Source organism: Acomys russatus, chromosome 13 (genome assembly GCF_903995435.1).
Source record: "Acomys russatus chromosome 13, mAcoRus1.1, whole genome shotgun sequence".
Lineage (NCBI taxonomy): Eukaryota > Metazoa > Chordata > Mammalia > Rodentia > Muridae > Acomys > Acomys russatus.
Genome location: NC_067149.1, coordinates 2470268 through 2489303, shown reverse-complemented (window position 1 = coordinate 2489303; position 19036 = coordinate 2470268). Strand labels below are relative to the sequence as shown.

The 19036-nt window shown below is 42.1% G+C and overlaps 1 protein-coding gene across 1 annotated transcript in view; it reads left to right on the top strand.

The window, feature by feature from the left end:
* Dnah6 (dynein axonemal heavy chain 6) overlaps positions 1–19036 on the top strand; it is a 201769-nt gene that overhangs the window by 8971 nt on the left and 173762 nt on the right. Inside the window, exons 4-10 of the mRNA XM_051154749.1 lie at positions 2515–2782; positions 5697–5831; positions 5913–6033; positions 6319–6445; positions 7114–7282; positions 8106–8222; positions 10444–10644. Of these exons, the coding sequence (XP_051010706.1) occupies positions 2515–2782; positions 5697–5831; positions 5913–6033; positions 6319–6445; positions 7114–7282; positions 8106–8222; positions 10444–10644 (1138 nt within the window). The remainder of the gene's footprint in view (positions 1–2514; positions 2783–5696; positions 5832–5912; positions 6034–6318; positions 6446–7113; positions 7283–8105; positions 8223–10443; positions 10645–19036) is intronic.

Below are 19036 nucleotides of genomic sequence, written 5' to 3'. Positions count from 1 at the left end.
ATGCCTGCCTGCTGCCATACTCCCCAACATAACAATAATGAACTAACCTCTGACACTGTAAGCAAGCCCCCAATCAAACACTTTGTTTTATAAGAGTTACCTTGGTCATGGCATCTCTCCACAGCAACAGAATGGTGACTGAAACAAGAGGCAAGTTGAAGTTTCATATGATGGAGAGAACCCAAATATGTACCAGTTATATCTTCAGCTATTGATAGTGTCAAAGGAAAAACATTCAAATGTTTCGTGCAATGCCTGACACAAATTTTCCTGTGTTAATCAGAATACATACAAAAAGTCAGACACTGAGGTCAGATGAAAGCAAAGCAGGTAGAGTTTTCCATAGCAGCAGTGAAGTAGGAAAGCAACATTTTTTTACTGTTTTATTAATGCAAAAATATAAACAAATAGCCCAAACTGGCTTATGGGAATGGTTCATAGCGCTTTGACTAAGAGGCCCAGAACAGATAAGAATTCTGTTCTGATCTCTTAAAAGCTGATCATAAGTGTGTATCTTATTGATCTTCAACCACGGCAGGCATTTCGCAGACATTTGAAAGGCCTCTCTGTAAGGACCTTACTCTCCAGATTCAAAACACAGAGCCAAACCCAAAACACGCATGTGGGAAACATTGGTTTTCCCTGTGGTACCACTGTCTACTCTTTATCTAGTGCATATACTTTTTAAAAATATTTAAATTGTTTATGTTTTAATTATGTGTGTGTGTTGTGGGGGGAAGGGTACGATGTGCACATGAGTGCTAGTACCTGTGGCGGCAAGTAGAGGGCAACAGGTCCCCTGCAGCTGGAGTAACAAGTAAGCCACTGACATGGGTGAGAATTGACCTCCAGTCCTCTGCAAGAACAGCCATTAGTCTTAACCACCGCGCACCCACTCTAGCCCCTATTGCATGCGCTTTTGCATGGCTTTAATACAGAAGTGATTTGGGCTTTGATTTTTGTGCTTAATTGTTGTCTTGTGGCTCTAGACTCTCCTAGACTCTTTATGAGTGCTACTCTCCTATATTGCTGAACATATTTTGAAAAGATGGTATACCATATTTCACACTTGCCTTATTTCATTTAAGCAGCACTTACTTTGTTGCTATATGTAAAATTGCAGAAAACATCTTTGTGCCTTAAATTCCTGTCAAAGAATTTTTAAGTCAACAATCTTCTTTTAAAAACCTACCCTTAAGCTGGGCGTGGTGGCGCACGCCTTTAATCCCAGCACTGTGGGAGGCAGGGGCAGGTGGATCTCTGTGAGTTCGAGGCCAGCCTGGTCTACAAAGTGAGTCCAGGACAGCTAAGGCTACACAGAGAAACCCTGTTTTGAAAAACAAACCTGCCCTTATTTTTCCCTTTTAATTTGTCCCGTTTTTGCATTTCTTCTTCTTTTGCTATATGAAGCTGAGGAATGCCCCTGAGAGCAGATGAAAAGGTGCATCCTTAGTTACAAAACTTCTGACGGTAATTCATGGGATGAATTAGGCATATATTTGAGCTTAACTAGGATTTTTATTCTACTCTTCATAACCCATGTTTCCTTTCATCTTTCTCATAATTCTGCCAGGACTGGATCGTTTAAGGGTCTTTTGTGCTGTTGATATTGAATAATTCCCAGAATTCTCAACCTTCCTAATGCTGCGACCCTTTATACGGTTCCTCGTGCGGTGGTGACCCTCAACCACAAAATTTTTTTTGTTGTTATTTCATAACTAATTTTGCTACTGTTATGAATCATAACGCAAATATCTGATATGTAGGATATCTGATATGTGACACCTCTCCCTTCTCCGCCCTCCCCCCGCCCCCCGCTAGGGGTCAGGACCCACAGATTGAGAACCAATGCTCTAAAGAGTTACTAATTAATACAAACTCAATTTCAAGAAGTTTGTATGAAAGGACATTAAGTTAAAAATGTCTGTAGTTGAGCAGGGCATAGTGGCACACACCTTTAGTCCCAGCACTCAGGAGGCAGAGGTAGGCAGGCAGCCCTCTGTGAGTTCAAAGCCAGCCTGATCTATGTACTGAGTTTCAGGATAACCAGGCCCACATAGTAAGACCCTATCTCAAGAAAAATATTGTCTAGAGTGAGGGTAGCAAGATGACTTGTGGGTAAAGATACTTGCAGCCAAGCCTGCAGACCTCGAGTTGGCCTCCCCAGAAACCCACATAGTGGAAGGAGAAAACTGACTCCCACACGTTGTCCTCTGAATGTCACATGCCTGTAAATAAACGTATAAAAGTGTCTACAGTGGATTTATTTTGCTGAAAAGATGACTCAGCTGTAATGATTGAACATGTCATTAACATGACATCTGTCTAACATCTTGTCTGTTTGAATCTTGCTCTTCTCCCTTGAGACTTTTCTTTAGTTTCAAAGTTTGTTGGAATTTGCTGAACTTTCAATGGCATTGTCCTTTGATACGTTTATCTCTAACAACAAAAAGCGTTTCCATTGCTTACTTCGCAATACTTGATCAATTTGTCTCAATCGGTATTTGCCCACAGGGTCGTAAGTTATGAGAACATCAATAAAAATGACTACTACACAATTAGCAGTAGGGCGGTGACCCACGTTTACAACGACGACATCGAGTACATCGAGATCGAACGTTGGGAGCAGGAGTATCTGTACCACAGGGAGCTCACGAAGATCCCCATCTTCTCGCTCTTCCGGAAGTGGAAGGCTTTCAGCGTGTGGAGGAAGAACGTCCGCTCCAAGAAAATCATGAGCTGCCGGAAAGCACTGCAAAAAAATCTGTTCATTGTTAATCCTGTATGTATTCCTTAATCGTGTTTTAAAAGCACTAGGGGCAAGCAAGTGTGACTTGGTCACAAGTGTTGGTATAGAAACGCCTGGCATAGACTATTTCATCTTGGTAAAAGTACTTAACAGCCTTTTCCCCTTCGCAACATTTAGCAATTCAGTACTCAGTGTCTTCTGGCCCCTTAACTAGGGCCACAAAAGGCAGGCGTGTAGGAAGAGAGTGACCCAGGCTCCTTCAATTAAAGGCAGTTTAGAAATCTTTGATTGGTGATTCCCCGGCGAGGGGAGGCTCGTGCGCCTCTGCCCCATCTATGACTAAGTATGCCGATGTCGTGCAGGCAAAACTTCAGCAGCCTGTTTCTACAACAGGGTCAGCAGTCACAGTTTGCTTCTCTTTGAGAATAATCTGTCAGTTGTACGATAGAGGAGGTTGAGAGAACTAAGATAAATATAGATTAATAATAATTAAACTTAGTCACGCAAAGTAGGTGTTAGGATGTGTCCTCTCCGGTCATCCCATTGAGCATGCTGAACTGTGCAAGGATGTCTCTCCTTCCGTGCAGCGTTAGCCTCAGACTGTGCATCTGTCACTTCAAGCTTGTTAGCCTCTTGAACTTACTTTTTGTTTTGTTTTTTGAGACAGGATTTCTCTGTGTAGCCTTGGCGGTACTGGACTTGCTTTGTAGACCTGGCTGGCCTCGAACTCAGAGATCCACCTGCCTCTGCCTCCTGAGTGCTGGGATTAAAGACTTGTGCCACCACACCCGGCTCCCACTTGAACTTTTTTTTATTTTTTTTTTTTACTATGCTTTGAACAATGTATAGAGTATATCGGATTTTTTAGTCATTATGAAAAAAAAAATCTTCCTGGATTTCTCCTTTTTTATGTATATGAACACCTGCATCTGAGGATATAGATGGTTGTGAGGCGCCATGTGGTTGCTAGGAATTGAACTCAGGACCCCTGGAAGAGCAGGAAGAGCAGGCAGTGCTCTTAACCACTGAGCCATCTTTTAAATGGCTTCTCCCAGTCCTATTGTCCTTTTACACTGAAGACTGTCACTTTGTCAGTGCTGTCATGGTCATGAGAGTATCTCCTCTAAAATTTCTTCCTAGTGTGCTAGAAATTTCTCATCTTTCTAAGCTAAGATTCACCTAGCATTCCTATCTACTTTTGTTGTTCAAATATCTATTAGATGCTAACTGACGTCCCACAAGCACAATGGCACAATTAAGTGACTCTAGGGGCTGATTCTTCTAGACTAGGCTAAAAGAAGATGCATGAAATTTAAACATTTTATTTAAGAATCATTTTTTAAATTTAAAAAATTAACCTTTATTTTGTGTGTTGCCTGCATATTTGTCTGTGTTCTATATGTGTGCAGGGCTTGAGGCCAGAAGAGTGTTGGATCCCCTGGGGATGGAGTTACAGACAATTGTGAGCTGCCATGTAGGTGCTGGGAATCAAACCTGGGTCCTCTGGAAGAGTAGCTAGGACTCCTAACCATTTAGCAACCTCTCCAGCCCCTAGTTTTACATTTTTTGTTGCATTTTACTTCTTTGGTGTGTGTGTGTGTGTGTGTGTGTGTGTGTGTGTGTATGTGTGTGTGTGTGTGTGTGTGTGTGTGTGTGCGCGCGCGCGCGCATATATGTGTGGAGGTCACAGGACAACTTATGGGATTTGTTCTCTCCTTCTACTTGGTGTGTCCCTAGAACTGAACTAAGGTCCTCAGGCTTGGTGGCAGATACCTTTACTGGCTGAGCCATCTTGCTGGCCCTGCTATTTTTATTTCATGTTTCTTTTATGAAAATACTCAGCCTTGTAAGCACCTGAGCCTATATTTTAACAACTTGTTGATACATAATTTAATATGCTTGCTGTGTATTCGCCCACCCATGGTGTATAACTTAGTAATATAACTTACTTTAGTGTGTTCGCGGGTTGGACCAAGCATTGCCACAGTCAATTTTGGCACATATCCATCACCCTAAAAAGAAGCTCCACTTGCCACAAATAGCCATCCTCCATTTCTCCCCAGCTCCCTTGCTTCTCCCCCAACATCTACTTCCTGTCTCCATAATTTTGCCCACTCTATGCACTTATGGAATCATATAATGTGACAGACATTTTTCACTTAATCTAATCTCTTCAAAATGCACCTGTGCTGTGAAATAGCATTTATTTTCACTAGCTAAATATAATTCTTTGTGTGGTTTACCTACTTTATTATTTTTTTTATTGATAGATATTTGAATTCTTTCTGCTTCTTGGCAATTACAAATAGCATGATTTTTAACAAATAAGTATCCATATATAATTTTTCTGAGAACATTATAAATTCTCTAAATATTTTCTAAGCATATTATAAATATTCATGTATAAATTTTCCCCCCTTGGGAACATTATTGGGATGGAAATGCTGAGTCGTTGATGACTTTGTTTGTCCTTTTCTAGCACATCTTGTTAGCCACAGTAAATTTAAAGTAAAGTTTATTTTGTTCAATGTCAAAATCATAGCCTTTTAGATTAATAAGTGGTCCCTTCTGTGATCATTGTGACTGGACATTATAAAGCCTTTTAGTAGCTATTAGCTGAAATTTAAAATGCACAGCTTTCTGCTGCTTGCCTTCAATTTTGCTCCTTAATAGCCAAAAGACATGCATGCTTCTCAACGTGAAAGGGAGACAATTGGGCAGACGAAATATGGTAACTTGAGTAATTCTTTTACAAAAAAAGTTTCTGAAGAGTTCCCACTTGACGACTGACTTTTGTACCTCATAGCCAAGTTAACACACACACAAACACACACACACCTATAACTACTTCATAACCGATTTTTGTGTGGCACATACTTTTACAATGTAGGGCTTTAAAATTTAAGTATGATTAATTCTTCTTCTTCTATTTTTTTTTTTTATTCAGTATCTGCTACCAGCTCTTCTTAAAATTAATGACATGTGCTATCAACTGAGTTTTATGGGACTTTGTTATATTGAAAAATTTCACACCTACACCCTGCAGGACTTCAAGGCTGCACAAATTGTGCGGCTGCAGGAGGTAATGGACATTGTCAAGTTTTAGACTCCTCTCTTCTCTGGAGTCTGCTATGACTAATTATACCTCCCCATGAATGCTCAGGTGACAGAGCGCCTGGAAGATTTCCGAAGTGAGGCAAAAGACGTGGTCAGAAAGTCGTGCCGCTTTGCCTTACGTGCCGCAGGATTTATCCCTGATGACAGTGTATTTGAACCCTACGAGGGTATGAAGGGCCAAGAGCTGGGAGGGCCCAAAAGGGGGTAGCCTTCTAAAATACTATCTCTCCGGCATTTCCACTTTCTTCAGAGTTAAATAACTGCTCTCTTTTCACTTGCACCACAGTTCTGCTTGATGTGTAGATTCTATTATATTTGCTTTTTGGGGTTAAGGATTGTTTCACAAACCAAAGGATCATGTTTCTTTTGTACTTTGTTTGTTTGTTTTTCTTTGAATGAATAATTGAAAGATGAAATGTTTACAAAAGATTTCTGTCTTGTCTTTTCCTCAGATTACTTTAAGTTAAATATTAAAAATTCTGTTGAAACTCCATATGATTTGCCTGCTTACGGAGAATCTGAAAAAATGACGTACACAGAACAGGCCAGCAAAAGGCATCATTGCATGAGGCTCACCTGGTGAGAGCATCTTCTTTCAGGATAAAGTAGGGAATCTATCCCTTTTTTTAAGACATGAACAAGCCAGTCCTGGGCTGTGGAGATAGCTCAGTGGTACCCCACAAGCCTGACAACCTGAGTTTGATTTCTAGAACCCATGTAAAACATAAATACAGCTTGCAATGCCAACACTCCACTAAGGACATGAATTGATGCCTTTGGGCTAACAGCTCCTGTCAAAGGGCATTGAAACCATGAGAATCGTGTTACAGGAGTATGTGCCCCATATGAGCTAAACTGCAAAGATCTCATCACACTTTACCTACAGATGTAAGTTACATGCATTGTATACATAGATCTTTTCTTTAAAGCTCTTTGAAGAACTCCTGTGGCCCTTTGACTAGGGGGATGGATGTATTATACTTAATATCCATCTTGTTCATCAAATAGCCCATGGGAAATAGTTAAGTCGATGCCCTGTATTTGAATATAGTTATGCTTTCAAGGGAAGAAAGCCTAAGAGCAAGTCTGAACTATCTCGTGTTTTAATATAACTCAACCAAAATTCCCGGAGACATTATGTTTTAAAATTTAAATTCCTGCCTTAGAGTTGCTGTCGGAAATATGTAGTAGTCAAAAAGAAAATGTAGTGGTCACAGAAAGCTGAGAGCGTTTGCCTTTCTCTCAAGCTTCATCCGTCTGAATGACTACCTAATTCAGAACACGCTGCACGTCCTAACCGTGAACACCGCCAGCTCGCTTCTGAATTTTCTCTCTGACAAACTAAAGCGAACCCCCTCGGCAGACATCATCCAGAAGTGGATCACTGAGGAGAAGCCTGAAGTCAGTGAGAAAAAGGTACATTTGGACAAAATCAAGTCTCCAGGTGTTCCCTGAGGAGCGTCTCTGTGTCAGAATTTTTGCTGTGGTTTTCTATATTCTGGAAAAACTGAGAACTTTCTCTTTGAATGTTGTATGGTTCGTTTTAATTGTCATTCTTGACATAGCCTGGAACCATGCAGGACGGGAGTCTTAGTGAAAAATAATGCAAGTCGGGCTGCCTGCCCTGAAGGTGGCGTGACCTGGGTGGCAGCCACCATTGCCTGGGCTGAGCCCTGCCCTATAGAAGTAGGAGGAGTAAAAAAAAAAAAAAAAAAAAAAAAAAAAAAAAGGCAAGCAAGGATGCATTCTGCCCCTGTTCTTGACTGTGGATTTGATGTAGCTCGTGGCTTGAGGTCCTGCCTTGACCTCATCTCAGTGACCTTCTGTGGCTTGGAATTGTGAGCCTAACCGACCCCCTCCCCTCCAGTGCAGCTATTTGTCAGGGCATTTTATGACAGCCACAGAAATGAGCAAGGGCACATCTGTCTCAATATTGGCTATTAGAACGTGAGGCTTCCATCAAGTATATGAACCCCATTTCTATTTAAAGTCGTTTTCCAAGTTTGCTTGCATTTTCATTTTTACAAAGAGAGACATTTTTACCTCCCTTTGTATATCATCTTCCAATATTTTTATTTGTTCTTCCTACGGTATTATCCCCAGAAAGACTTCCACGTGCCAAGGACCTAAATTTACCTCATTGTGTGAAGTCAAGTCTACTCATCTCTGTGTGTTCACTCTGCTCTGTAGCATTCTACTGGGTGGGGTCCTTGTAACCGTGTGCATGTGGTCCTCCCAGGGGGCGCCACTGATGGAAAAGCAGGAAGAAGATGAGTCTCTCGTCCCCATGTTCCTCACGGAGCTGATTCTCACGGTCCAGTCGCTGCTCTTCGAGCCTTCTTTGGAAGACTTTCTGGTGGGTATTTCATACTCTACCATCTACAAGTAAGCAACCTTTAAAATAATGGAGCAACTTCTTTCTGGTCAGCGAATGGGCAAGATTGCCCTTGGCACTGCCGCTTTGCCTGGGAAGAGATCAGAGGCTTGGCTAGGCACTCGCTCAGGAGGATGATTCAGGGTGGTGCAAGCCTTGCATTGGTTAAAGCACCTCTCTGAACAGTGTCTAACACATCTCGCTGTTGTAAACACCACTTTTGAAGTCTTTTTAAAACCATGTTTTATCTTACAAAATTCTAGGGATGGGTTGGTTATTCATCTTAACAATACATAAATTTATCAACATAAAACAATGACCATGTTTCCTCCCAGTCTTGTTTTGTGTCTGCTGGTGTGCCTGCATACCTAACGCACCATGAGGTTATATGCACTTGGACACATTTTTAAGTTGGAGATTCTATAGTGTTCTCCTGGTCATCCTTCTTTCTCTTTTTAAAAATTTTCTTTTTCAATTTTTTTCAAAATATCTTTTTTATGATTTACTTTTAATTTTATGTGCATTGATGTTTTGTTGCATATGTATTTATGTGAGGGTCCCGGGTCCCCTGGAACTGGAGTTACAGACAGTTGTGAGCTGTCATATGGGTGCTAGGAATTGAACCTGGGTCCTCTGAGCCATCTCTCCATGCCCCTATTGTTGAGTTATTTTTATAAAACAACATTTGTTTCTCTTAGCTTGTTTCTTAACCTGGCTATCACATGAATAATTGAGGCTCTTTTATAAGACAAGGCTTCACAACACAATTTTGAGCAGTTTAAGTCTGTTCTTAACCCTCTATGCTCTTTTGTCTTACTCCCAGCACACATCCCAGTGATACTTGCACTTTGTAGCTTTCCTGGGCTCCAGCTCTTTCCTCCTGATCTTCCATGGACACCTCCCCATGGCTGAATCTCCTACTTCCTCTCCCCTGGCTGGCAGGAAGTCCAGCCCTATTCTCTCCCCTACTCGTTGATTGGCTGTAAGCTGCTTTATTAACATATCAGGGGATAATTGGGGAGCAGTGTTTACACAACATTTAGACCTGAAATCAGAATTTAAACTACACAATAACTTTATGCCCCCCCCCTCTTTCTCCTTAACATTATATCATAAGCATTTCTCCATGTCATTAATTACTTTGGAAATATCTTATAGCATTTTCCACATATATATGGTAGATATTAATATATTACTAATATATTACATTATTTTATATAATTATATATTACATAATTAATACATACTAATATATCACAATTCATAGGCCTAATCCACCATTTTTTAATATTTTTGCTTTCTCTAATTATTTTAGTTATTATGAGTGATTCCACAGGGAATGTCTTTGCACATAAATCTTTGTTTCTATGTCTAATTTTTACCTCAGCTTATATTTGTAGACTAGAAGACATTTTTCCAAATATTAATAAACTTGTAATCATCATTCAAGTTTCCCCTGGCTTTCCTTCTCTCATAACCCTCTAGAGTTCTGTTCAGAGGTCAAATATGTACCTTATCACAGTGTGTTACAATTCTTTTATTCTTTGTTTGTTTGTTTTGTCTTGTTTTCAAGACAGGATTTCTTTGTGTAGCCCTGGCTGTCCTGGACTTAGCTCTGTAGACCACACTGGCCTTGAACTCATGAAGATCCGGCCACCTCTGTTTCCCTAGTACTAGAATTAAAGGCGTGTGCCGCTACCACCCCCGCCACTGCCACCACTGCTGCCACCACTACCACCACCACTACCCCAGCAGTTTGCCTCATTTCAATTAGAAAATACTTGCTCTAAAAGCAGAACCATGTCTTCTGATTTGGTGTATTCTTAGAATTGCAGAATCAACACACCTGCTCTGGTTGAGTTATTCCTTTTTTAAAAAACAGATTTTATTTATATATTCATTCATTTAGTGTGTGTGTGTGTGTGTGTGTGTGCGTGCGCGCGCGCAAGAGTACCTGCAGGAAAACGAGGCCAAGCAAAGGTGCAAACATCTCCTGGAGCTGGGTTTGCAGGCAATTGTGAGGTGCCCAGCGTGGGTGATGGGATGATCTTAAATACAGTTTATGGAAGAGCAGCAAGTACTCTAAACCTGTCAGGCACCTCTTTAGCCACAGAATGAGTTATTCTTAGTTATCAGAAAATCCAAGAACTTCCTAAACACAGTCACCTGTGCTTACATTATGGTTGTGTTTTCTCTCTGACAGGATGGCATTTCTGGGGCAATTAATCATTTTCAAAACACTGTGTTGTCAGTTCCTAATCTGGTGCCTGACTCATACTTTGACGCTTTCACCAGCCCTCTCATTAACAAAAAGCTTGAAGAGAAGACCTGCGGCCCCGGGCCAAGCCTGTCTTCCGTGTTTGAGGATGACAGGAACTTTCTCACCATCATCCTACAAATAAAGGTAGATTCACTTTTACTGTTTATTATATTCCCAAATTGTAAGAAATCAAGGACTGTGCATTCTTCTTCTCTTCTCCTTGAATGTCCTATTTGTGGAAACGGACAGGTCCCTAATCTTTAAATAGTAAGATCTGAAAAATAATGTGGAAACCTTAAAAACTTGTCCTGCTGGGGCCAGTGAGATGGCTCAGTGGGTAGGTGCTGGGGCCGGTGAGATGGCTGAGCGGGTTGGTGCTGGGGCCGGTGAGATGGCTTAGTGGGTAGGTGCTGGGGCCGGTGAGACGGCTCAGTGGGTAGGTGCTGGGGCTGGTGAGATGGCTCAGTGGGTAGGTGCTGGGGCTGGTGAGATGGCTCAGTGGTTGGTGCTGGGGCTGGTGAGATGGCTGAGCGGGTAGGTGCTGGGGCCGGTGAGATGGCTCAGTGGGTAGGTGCTGGGGCCGGTGAGATGGCTCAGTGGGTAGGTGCTGGGGCCGGTAAGATGGCTCAGTGGGTAGGTGCTGGGGCCGGTGAGATGGCTCAGTGGGTAGGTGCTGGGGCTGGTGAGATGGCTCAGTGGTTGGTGCTGGGGCTGGTGAGATGGCTCAGTGGTTGGTGCTGGGGCTGGTGAGATGGCTGAGCGGGTAGGTGCTGGATGCCACCCTGATGACCTGAGTTTAACCCCAGGAAGCCATGTGATTGAAGGAGAGAACTGGTTCCTACAGGCACGTTTTACTCTGACATCTATCAGTGTATGGTGGCAACTGCCATCATACAAAGTAAGTGAATAAATATGTAATTAAAACATTTTAAATATGCTGCAAAACTTAAGATTACATTTTTTAAAGCCTTATTATGTCTGGCAGAACAGGGGCCTCCCGTTAGCAAACCATTGTCATGTGTTCCTTGGGACACCATGCAGGTCCACAAAGCAAAGCAAGGTCTTGCCAGCCTCATTCTAATTGAAGTCATCTTTTCTTAAATGCTTTGTGTTTCTTTAAAAAAATATTTAACTATCTGAGACCTATTAGAGATTAAATATAAGGGCTTCTGCCCATCACCCTTAAATACTGATGCTGACTCTATGTTGTTTTTTTGTTTTGTTTTGTTTTGTTTGTGGGTGGATGTCCATGTGAAACAGAGAAAGCATTGAGGTCAAAGGACAGTTGGAGGCTGATATTTTTCAAAAACCTACTTTATTTAGGATTCTCAAAAGCCTCTACCTCCCTTCTGACCAGAGGAAGGAGAGAATGAAAGGATGTGGACCTTTTTAAACATAGTTCCTTTGGCCATTTCCACTCTGTACTGTCAGGATACCAGCAATCCAATCCAATAGCAAACACCAAACAACAACACGAATCCATAGCAGCGCCCCAGTCCAGCAGAAACAACAAAGCTTTGCGGACTCGGCACATGTCAGCAGAATCCGCTGGAATCCCAGGAGAAGTTCTCTGGCACATTTCTCTCCATAAAGCAGAGATCAACAAAGTTTTGCACAGCAGCGAACAGTGCAAAACCATCATCTCACTGTCTGTGAGGTTGTATTTATGTTTCATCTAAACATCATGGGCCCTCTCACATGTCACTTTTCCACAAAATATCATGTGCCCTCTCACAAGACAGGTTCCAGAAAAACATCAAGTGACACACATGAATTTTTATAGAAACCAGAAACTCCTACTTCAGACAGCTTGTAGGGTTGATCCTGGAGACTGAACTCAGGTCATCAGGTTGGGCAGCAAGCTCCTTTCCTCTCTGAACATCTCTCCAATTCAGATGCTGACTAAAGCTCAGCTTGTTTTTCATGTGGGTCCCCTAACAATGGAGCAGGAGCTCTCTCTGCCTCTGTTGCCTGCCTTTGGATCCCTTTCCCAAAGTTGGGCTGCCTTGTCTGGCCTCAGGGAAGAGGATGCACTTAGTCCCGCTGTGACTTGACGTGCCAGGGTATGATGGTACCCATGGGGTTGGGGTGAGGCCTCCCTTTCTCTGAGGAGAAGGAAAAGATGAGTGGGGAGAAAGGTAGTGGGGGTATGGGTGTCAGAGGGGGGACTGGGAGGAGAGGAGGGCAGGGGCTGTGAACAGGCTGTAAAGTGAAATATTAATTAATGAAAATCAAAGAGACTTTGAACAAGCTATTCCACACAAAATTCTTTAACCTTAGTGTCCCGGTTCTTAAAATAAGTTTAGGTTTAATTTATTTATTTTTGGTTTTTTATCTTGTTTTGTTTTGAGACAAGGTCCTGGCTGTCCTAGAGCTTGCTCTATGGACCAGGCTGGCCTTGAGCTCACAGAGATCCTCCTGCCTTTGCTCTGGAATGCTGGGATTAAAGATGTGCACTGCCGCCACCACCTAGGTTATATTGATTTATTTTATGTGTATGAGTGTTTTGGCTGAATGTATGTCTATGCACCACATGCATGCAGTGCCCATGGAGGTCAGAATAGGTGTGGGACCTCAAGGAACTGGAGTCACAGGCAGCTGTGAGTGGCACGTGGATGCTAGGAACCAAACCTGAGTCTTCCCCAAGCACAACCAGTTCTCTTAACTGCTGAGCCATCTCTCCAGGCCCCGTTATCCCAACCTTAATACCAAAGCATTGACATGAGAAAGGAAAAGACAGCCCACTCTGGGTGGGGTCTGTTTCTCCCCGATCTTGGGTAATCGGGCTCCTGAAATCAGAGCAGGACTGTGGCTCCTACTCTCAACTGCCTTCCCTCCATTATATGATTTTTCAGACGTAAAGTTTGCCAACTTGTCGGTCCTACATTGTACATTCAGCATTATAAGACTTAAACTTACTATGTATTTTCACCTCAAACTTCATACAAGCAACACAAAGGGGTTTGGGGAGACAGTCAGAAACAGTGCCGGCTTACAAACATGGGCTTTGAGCTTGCACCCCTGCAGCACCCATGCAGAAGTAGAGCATTATGGCATGCATCTGAAACTTTAGCTGGGCACTAAGGGGACAGAGATGGGCAAAGCCCTGGAGCTTGCTAGCCAGCTGATCTAACCAGTTGGTAAGCCCCAGGTTTAATGAGAGATCCTGTCTCAAAAAACAAAATGGAGGGCAACTGAAGAAGGCACTTAAAGTTGACCTCTGGCTTCTGTATATACAAAGGGACACACACACTATATATAAAAAACAACAACAAAAAAAAAAACAAGTAAATAACATTTTAGATAACATACAAAGCATGGCAATAATAAAGTATAATTGTTCAATAAATTCATGAGAAGAAAAAAGAAAACTTTTTATCCAGCCAAAGTAGTCCCTTAAGGATAAATGTTGTAGAAAAATCAAATTTTAATAGTTTTATCCAATAGAGAGACACTGGGTGTATCAACCACTCCACGGCAGGCTTCCTGTTCAGGAGTAGTTGACCAACATACAATGGACTATACAGTTTTGTTTTGTGTGCACACTATTATTTGGCTAGTTTTGTTCTTTTATTTTTGTTGTTTTGGTTCATTTGTTTCCCTGCTTAGGTATTGTTTTATTTTGTTTTCTTGTTTGGGGAAGTTTTATTGTTGTATTAGTTTTTGTTGTTGTTTGGTGGGTTTTTGTTTGTTTGTTTGTTTGTTTTTTGTTTTTGTCTTTTTCTTAGAAAGAACTTAAAGTCGGGTGGGTAGGGAGGGGAGAGGAAGAATATGATCAAAACATAATTTAAAATAAGTAGTTTTATAAAGGAAAAGAAAAGCATATTTAAATGTGCAAATACCTTGGGAATTTGTTAGCTGAGAAGGAACTCTACTACAGAAAGAGCTTCCTTCACCTAAGGAGTGACTTTAAAGCAAATAAAACCGGTGGTTTGTGTTTGATATGAATTTGCTTGTGACTATATAGAAGCCTAAAACAAACACAGATATTGAGGAGAGAGTAACACAGTTGAGGTATGTTCCTCTAAAGGAGAAATGACCCAGCTTAAATAACAAGGAGAATGGAGACAATGCGATGGAAGGAGACTGTGACAACCAACACAGAGGCCATAGGTAAAAGTCATTAATACAATCAAAAATTAAATAATGAGAGTAAAAAACAGGCAACCAGAAAACATATTTTTAAAAATCTGACCAAGTTGAAATGAATCTACCAGAAATACAATGAATAATGAGTTCTGCTGTGAGTTTGAAGCACAGAGAAACCTTGTCTCAAAAAACAAAAAGAAAAAGAAAAAATGCTGAGGAGATGGCTCAGCTGTTAAAGGCTAGGCTCACAATGAAAAATATAAACAAACACGAAAAGAATGAGTTCTGCCCCCCCCCCGACCCCCCGTAAAGAAAGGATTGGGCCTCATGTGTGCTAGGCAAATGTTCTACCACTGAGCTACATCTGCAGCTGTGTGTTTTTTTTTTTAATCTCTTCCCTCCTCTCCTCCTAGTCTCCCTTCCTTCCCACCCTTCCCCCTCCCTCCCTCCCTTCATCTTAGAGAAGGGAGCAGGAGCAACACACACACACACACACACACACACACACACACACACACACACACGCCATCCTGCCTCACCACTTCATGTCACATCAGGACTAAGAGCGAGACATGGCTGCCCAGCTAGGAGGAAGTGATCCAATAGCAGGCAACTGTGTCCATATCAATGACAGCCCCCGCTCCAGTTGCTAAGGGACCCACTTGAAGACTGAGCTGGCCATCAGCTCCGTAAGTGTAGGACCCAGGTCCAGTCGACATGTATACTTAGGTCAGGTCCCTCGATCCTTCCCTGAACTCCTCCACAAGATTCCCAGATCTCCATCTAATGTTTGCTGGTGGGTCTCAATATCTGTTTCTGTCAGCTGCTGGGTGGAGCTTCTCAGAGGACAGTTAGCTTGGCTCATGTCTGCAAGCAAAGCAGAGTATAATTAATAGTGACAGGGGTTGGCTCTCTCCCATGGGGTGGGTCTCAACTGGGCCAGTCCTTGGTTGGTCATTCCCTTAAACTCTGCTCCATCTTTATCCCTGCATATCTTGTATGTGGGGTAAATTTTGGGTCAAAAGTTTTGTTGGTGGGTTGGTGTCGCCCTCCCTCCATTGGAAATCCTGCCTGGCTGTAGGGGGTGACCATTTCAGTCTTCATATCCTCCACTGCTAGGAGTCTCAGCTCTAGTCACCCCATATCCTCCCAGGCGCCTACCCTGATGTAGGTCTCCAGCTTGTCCCGGAGATCCCCACCCATCAGCTTCCCGTCTCTCTCAGCCTCACTGCCTCCCACTCCTGCTTTCCTACACCTGGTTCCTACCATCGTCCCTCTCTTCATCTACATCAGATGTCTGTTTTATTTCCCTTTCTCAGTGAGAGTCAAGCTTCCTCCCATGGCGCCTCCTTGGTACTTATCTTCTTTGGGTCTGTGCATTGTAGTATGTTTATCCTGTACTATGTGGCTAATGTCCACTCATAAGTGAGTATGTGAGTCTTTCTGGGTCTCGGTTACCTCATTCAGGATGATTTTTTTCTAGTTCCATCTATTTGCCTGCAAAATGCAAAATGCCCTTGTTTTTAATAGCTGAGGAGTATTCTGTTGTTTAAGTGTACCACATTTTCTTTACCCATTCTTCAGTTGAGGGACATCTAGGTTGTTTCCAGTTTCTAGCTATTACGAATAAAGCTGATATGAACACAATTGAGCAAATGGACCCAAACACACCAACAGCTCAGGCACTAAGAACAACAGTTAGTAAATGGGACCTCATGAAACTGAAAAGCTTCTGTAAGGCAAAGGACACTCACTGTCAATATGACCAAAAGGGCAGCCTACAGATTGGGGAAAGATCGTCACCAACCCTACATCTGGCAGAGAGCTAATATCCAAAATATATAAAGAACTTAAGAAATTAAATACCAACAAACCAAATAATCTGATTGTAAAATGGGGTGTAACGCTAAACAGAACTCTCAACAGAGGAATCTCAAATGGCTGAGAAGCACTTAAAGAAATGTTCGATGTCCTTAGTCATCAGGGGAATGTAAATCAAAACGCCTCGGAGATTCCATCTTATACACATCAGAATGGCTAAGCTCAAGAACTCAAGTGCTAGTGAGTATGGGGAGAAAGGGGAACACTCTTCTATTGCCGGTGGAAGTGCAAACTTGTACAACCACTTTGGAAATCAATCTGGCGCTTTCTCAGAATATTGGAAATAGCTCTACCCCAAGACCCAGCTATAATACTTCTGGGCATATGCCCGAAAGATGCTCCACCATACTGCAAGGACACCCACAGCCTGAGATGAGTTCTTACTGAGTTACCACGGCTGGCTCCGCCTGTAGCTCAGGTAGGCATTGAGCTTGTGATCCTCTGGCTTCGGTCTCTCAAGTAGCTAGGATTTCAGATCCGTGTGTCACCAGGTCCAGTTTAAACAAAGGCTTTTAATTTAGCTTACAAAGCCTAACAAACCAATATGCTAGCAGACAGAACGCAGTGATTCCGAAAGGCCAAGCTAAAGGGTTGTTCAGAGGTCTAATGACAGACAAGCAGTAAGAAAGCAGAACTGTAGCCCTGTGAGTGGAAGACCACCACACATTGTGGATTTGTAAGGACACCCTGGTGACTCAGCATGCAGCTGTACTCAGGGCTGTGACTTAACACACTAAAAGGATGTAGAGTGAGATCAGCAACAGGAAACAACATGTTAAATAAAGTCCAAGAGAACAGAACACAAGCCCCCCAGGGCCCTCTCCCAGTGGAGACCCTTGATCCCTTCTGCAAGGAGCAGTGAGGACCACGGAAACAGTGGCCAGCAGGGATGCTGCTTAGCATCTCCACATCCAAGTTCCCACTGATGCCTACACAAAGGCATGTTCTGCCCAGCATGACTCCCCAGAGGGAAAGCAGATGTTCAGCATAAACCGCATGTTGTCCTGAAGTATTCAGATACGAGTCAAGTATCTGATAAATGATGACAGAGCCCTCTCTGAAGCCCAGGTTTTCTGATACTGAGCAAAGGCCATCTTTGCAGGCAGACTTTTCTGAGGACAGCTGTTTCTGGCCCACTATGTTAACCCCAGTGCCAGATGGAGGAGTTTTAAGTCAATAAGCACTAATGGAGCTAAAAGAATTAATTATTTGAAAACCCACAATTTGTAATGAAATATAAAAGTATGTGTACCAAATATGTTAGGAGACTCTTTCACAAGACATAGAGGCAGACTGAAACATAAACGGAACATAAATTAAAAATAATATAAATAAAATACCTTAATGTACACTCTCATCATAAGGAAGACCAAATAGAAAAGAAATAAGGATGGGGAAGGTGTGGCCAACACAACTAGAATGAAAAGAAACGATCACGAAAATGAAGAAACAAATAGACAAAAGCCCCTAAAAGCTCTGAGACCACTGTATAGATGTTGATCAAAATGAATTTGAATATTTAGGGGAAATCTGTTTACAATAACTAGCTGACATAGAAACCTTGCCATAGAGAAAATTATACCTTATGAAACGCACTTGACCTTGGTGGGGTTTTTTTTTTTTTTTTCTTTTCTTTTCTTTTTTCTTTTTCGAGACAGGGTTTCTCTGTGTAATAGCCCTGGCTGCCCTGGAACTCTATTTGTAAACCAGGTTGGCCTCTAACTCACACAGATCCACCTGTCTCTGCCTCCCCAGTGCTGGGATTAAAGGCGTGCACCACCATGCCCAGCTGACCCTGGTGATTTCATGGGGGGAGTTTTATCAACTCGTCAAAGATCATTATTGTCTCATTATTTCCCCTGCTCCTCCTTAGGATCTTTTCCTCCCCTTTCATGGTTCCTTTTTAGTTTATGACCACCCTCACCCCCCAACACACACACACACACACACACACACACACACACACACACGAAGTTAAGCCTGGATTCTGCAAGGGGTGGGGGATACTTGTGATATGAAAGCAGGAGGCAGGACCATTTCAGAAGGAAGGAGACTGGTAAAGATTGGAAACAAAAAGACGAATGGGGGAGGGGAAATAAAATGGAGTATAATGGCACATATGTATAACACATGTAATAAAACTCATTACTTTGTATAGTAACGTAAAAATCAGTTAAAACCATTTCCAAGGGCATAGTGTTCACAATACTACATAAGCTGTTCTAGAATATTAGAAATGTTTAAAGGAAAAAGGCTTCCACTCATAATAACAAAAAGAAGGTAATATAAACAGTAATAACATAATAGGAACTATTTAAAATTCAGCTATGAATATAGAAAATTTGAAGATTTTGTGGAGGACACAAACTAGAATTGAATGAGTATTCTAAGACAGGGTGGCTCAGTGTCATAAAGCTAGCCATTACCCCCAAAGAGATAGGGAAACTTATAGTCAGTCTGGTAAGTTAAATACATACACAATACATATATACATACATAATACATATATTTGAAAAGAAAAAGCCTTTGAAAGATAGTATACTTACTTATTATTAAATATATTACT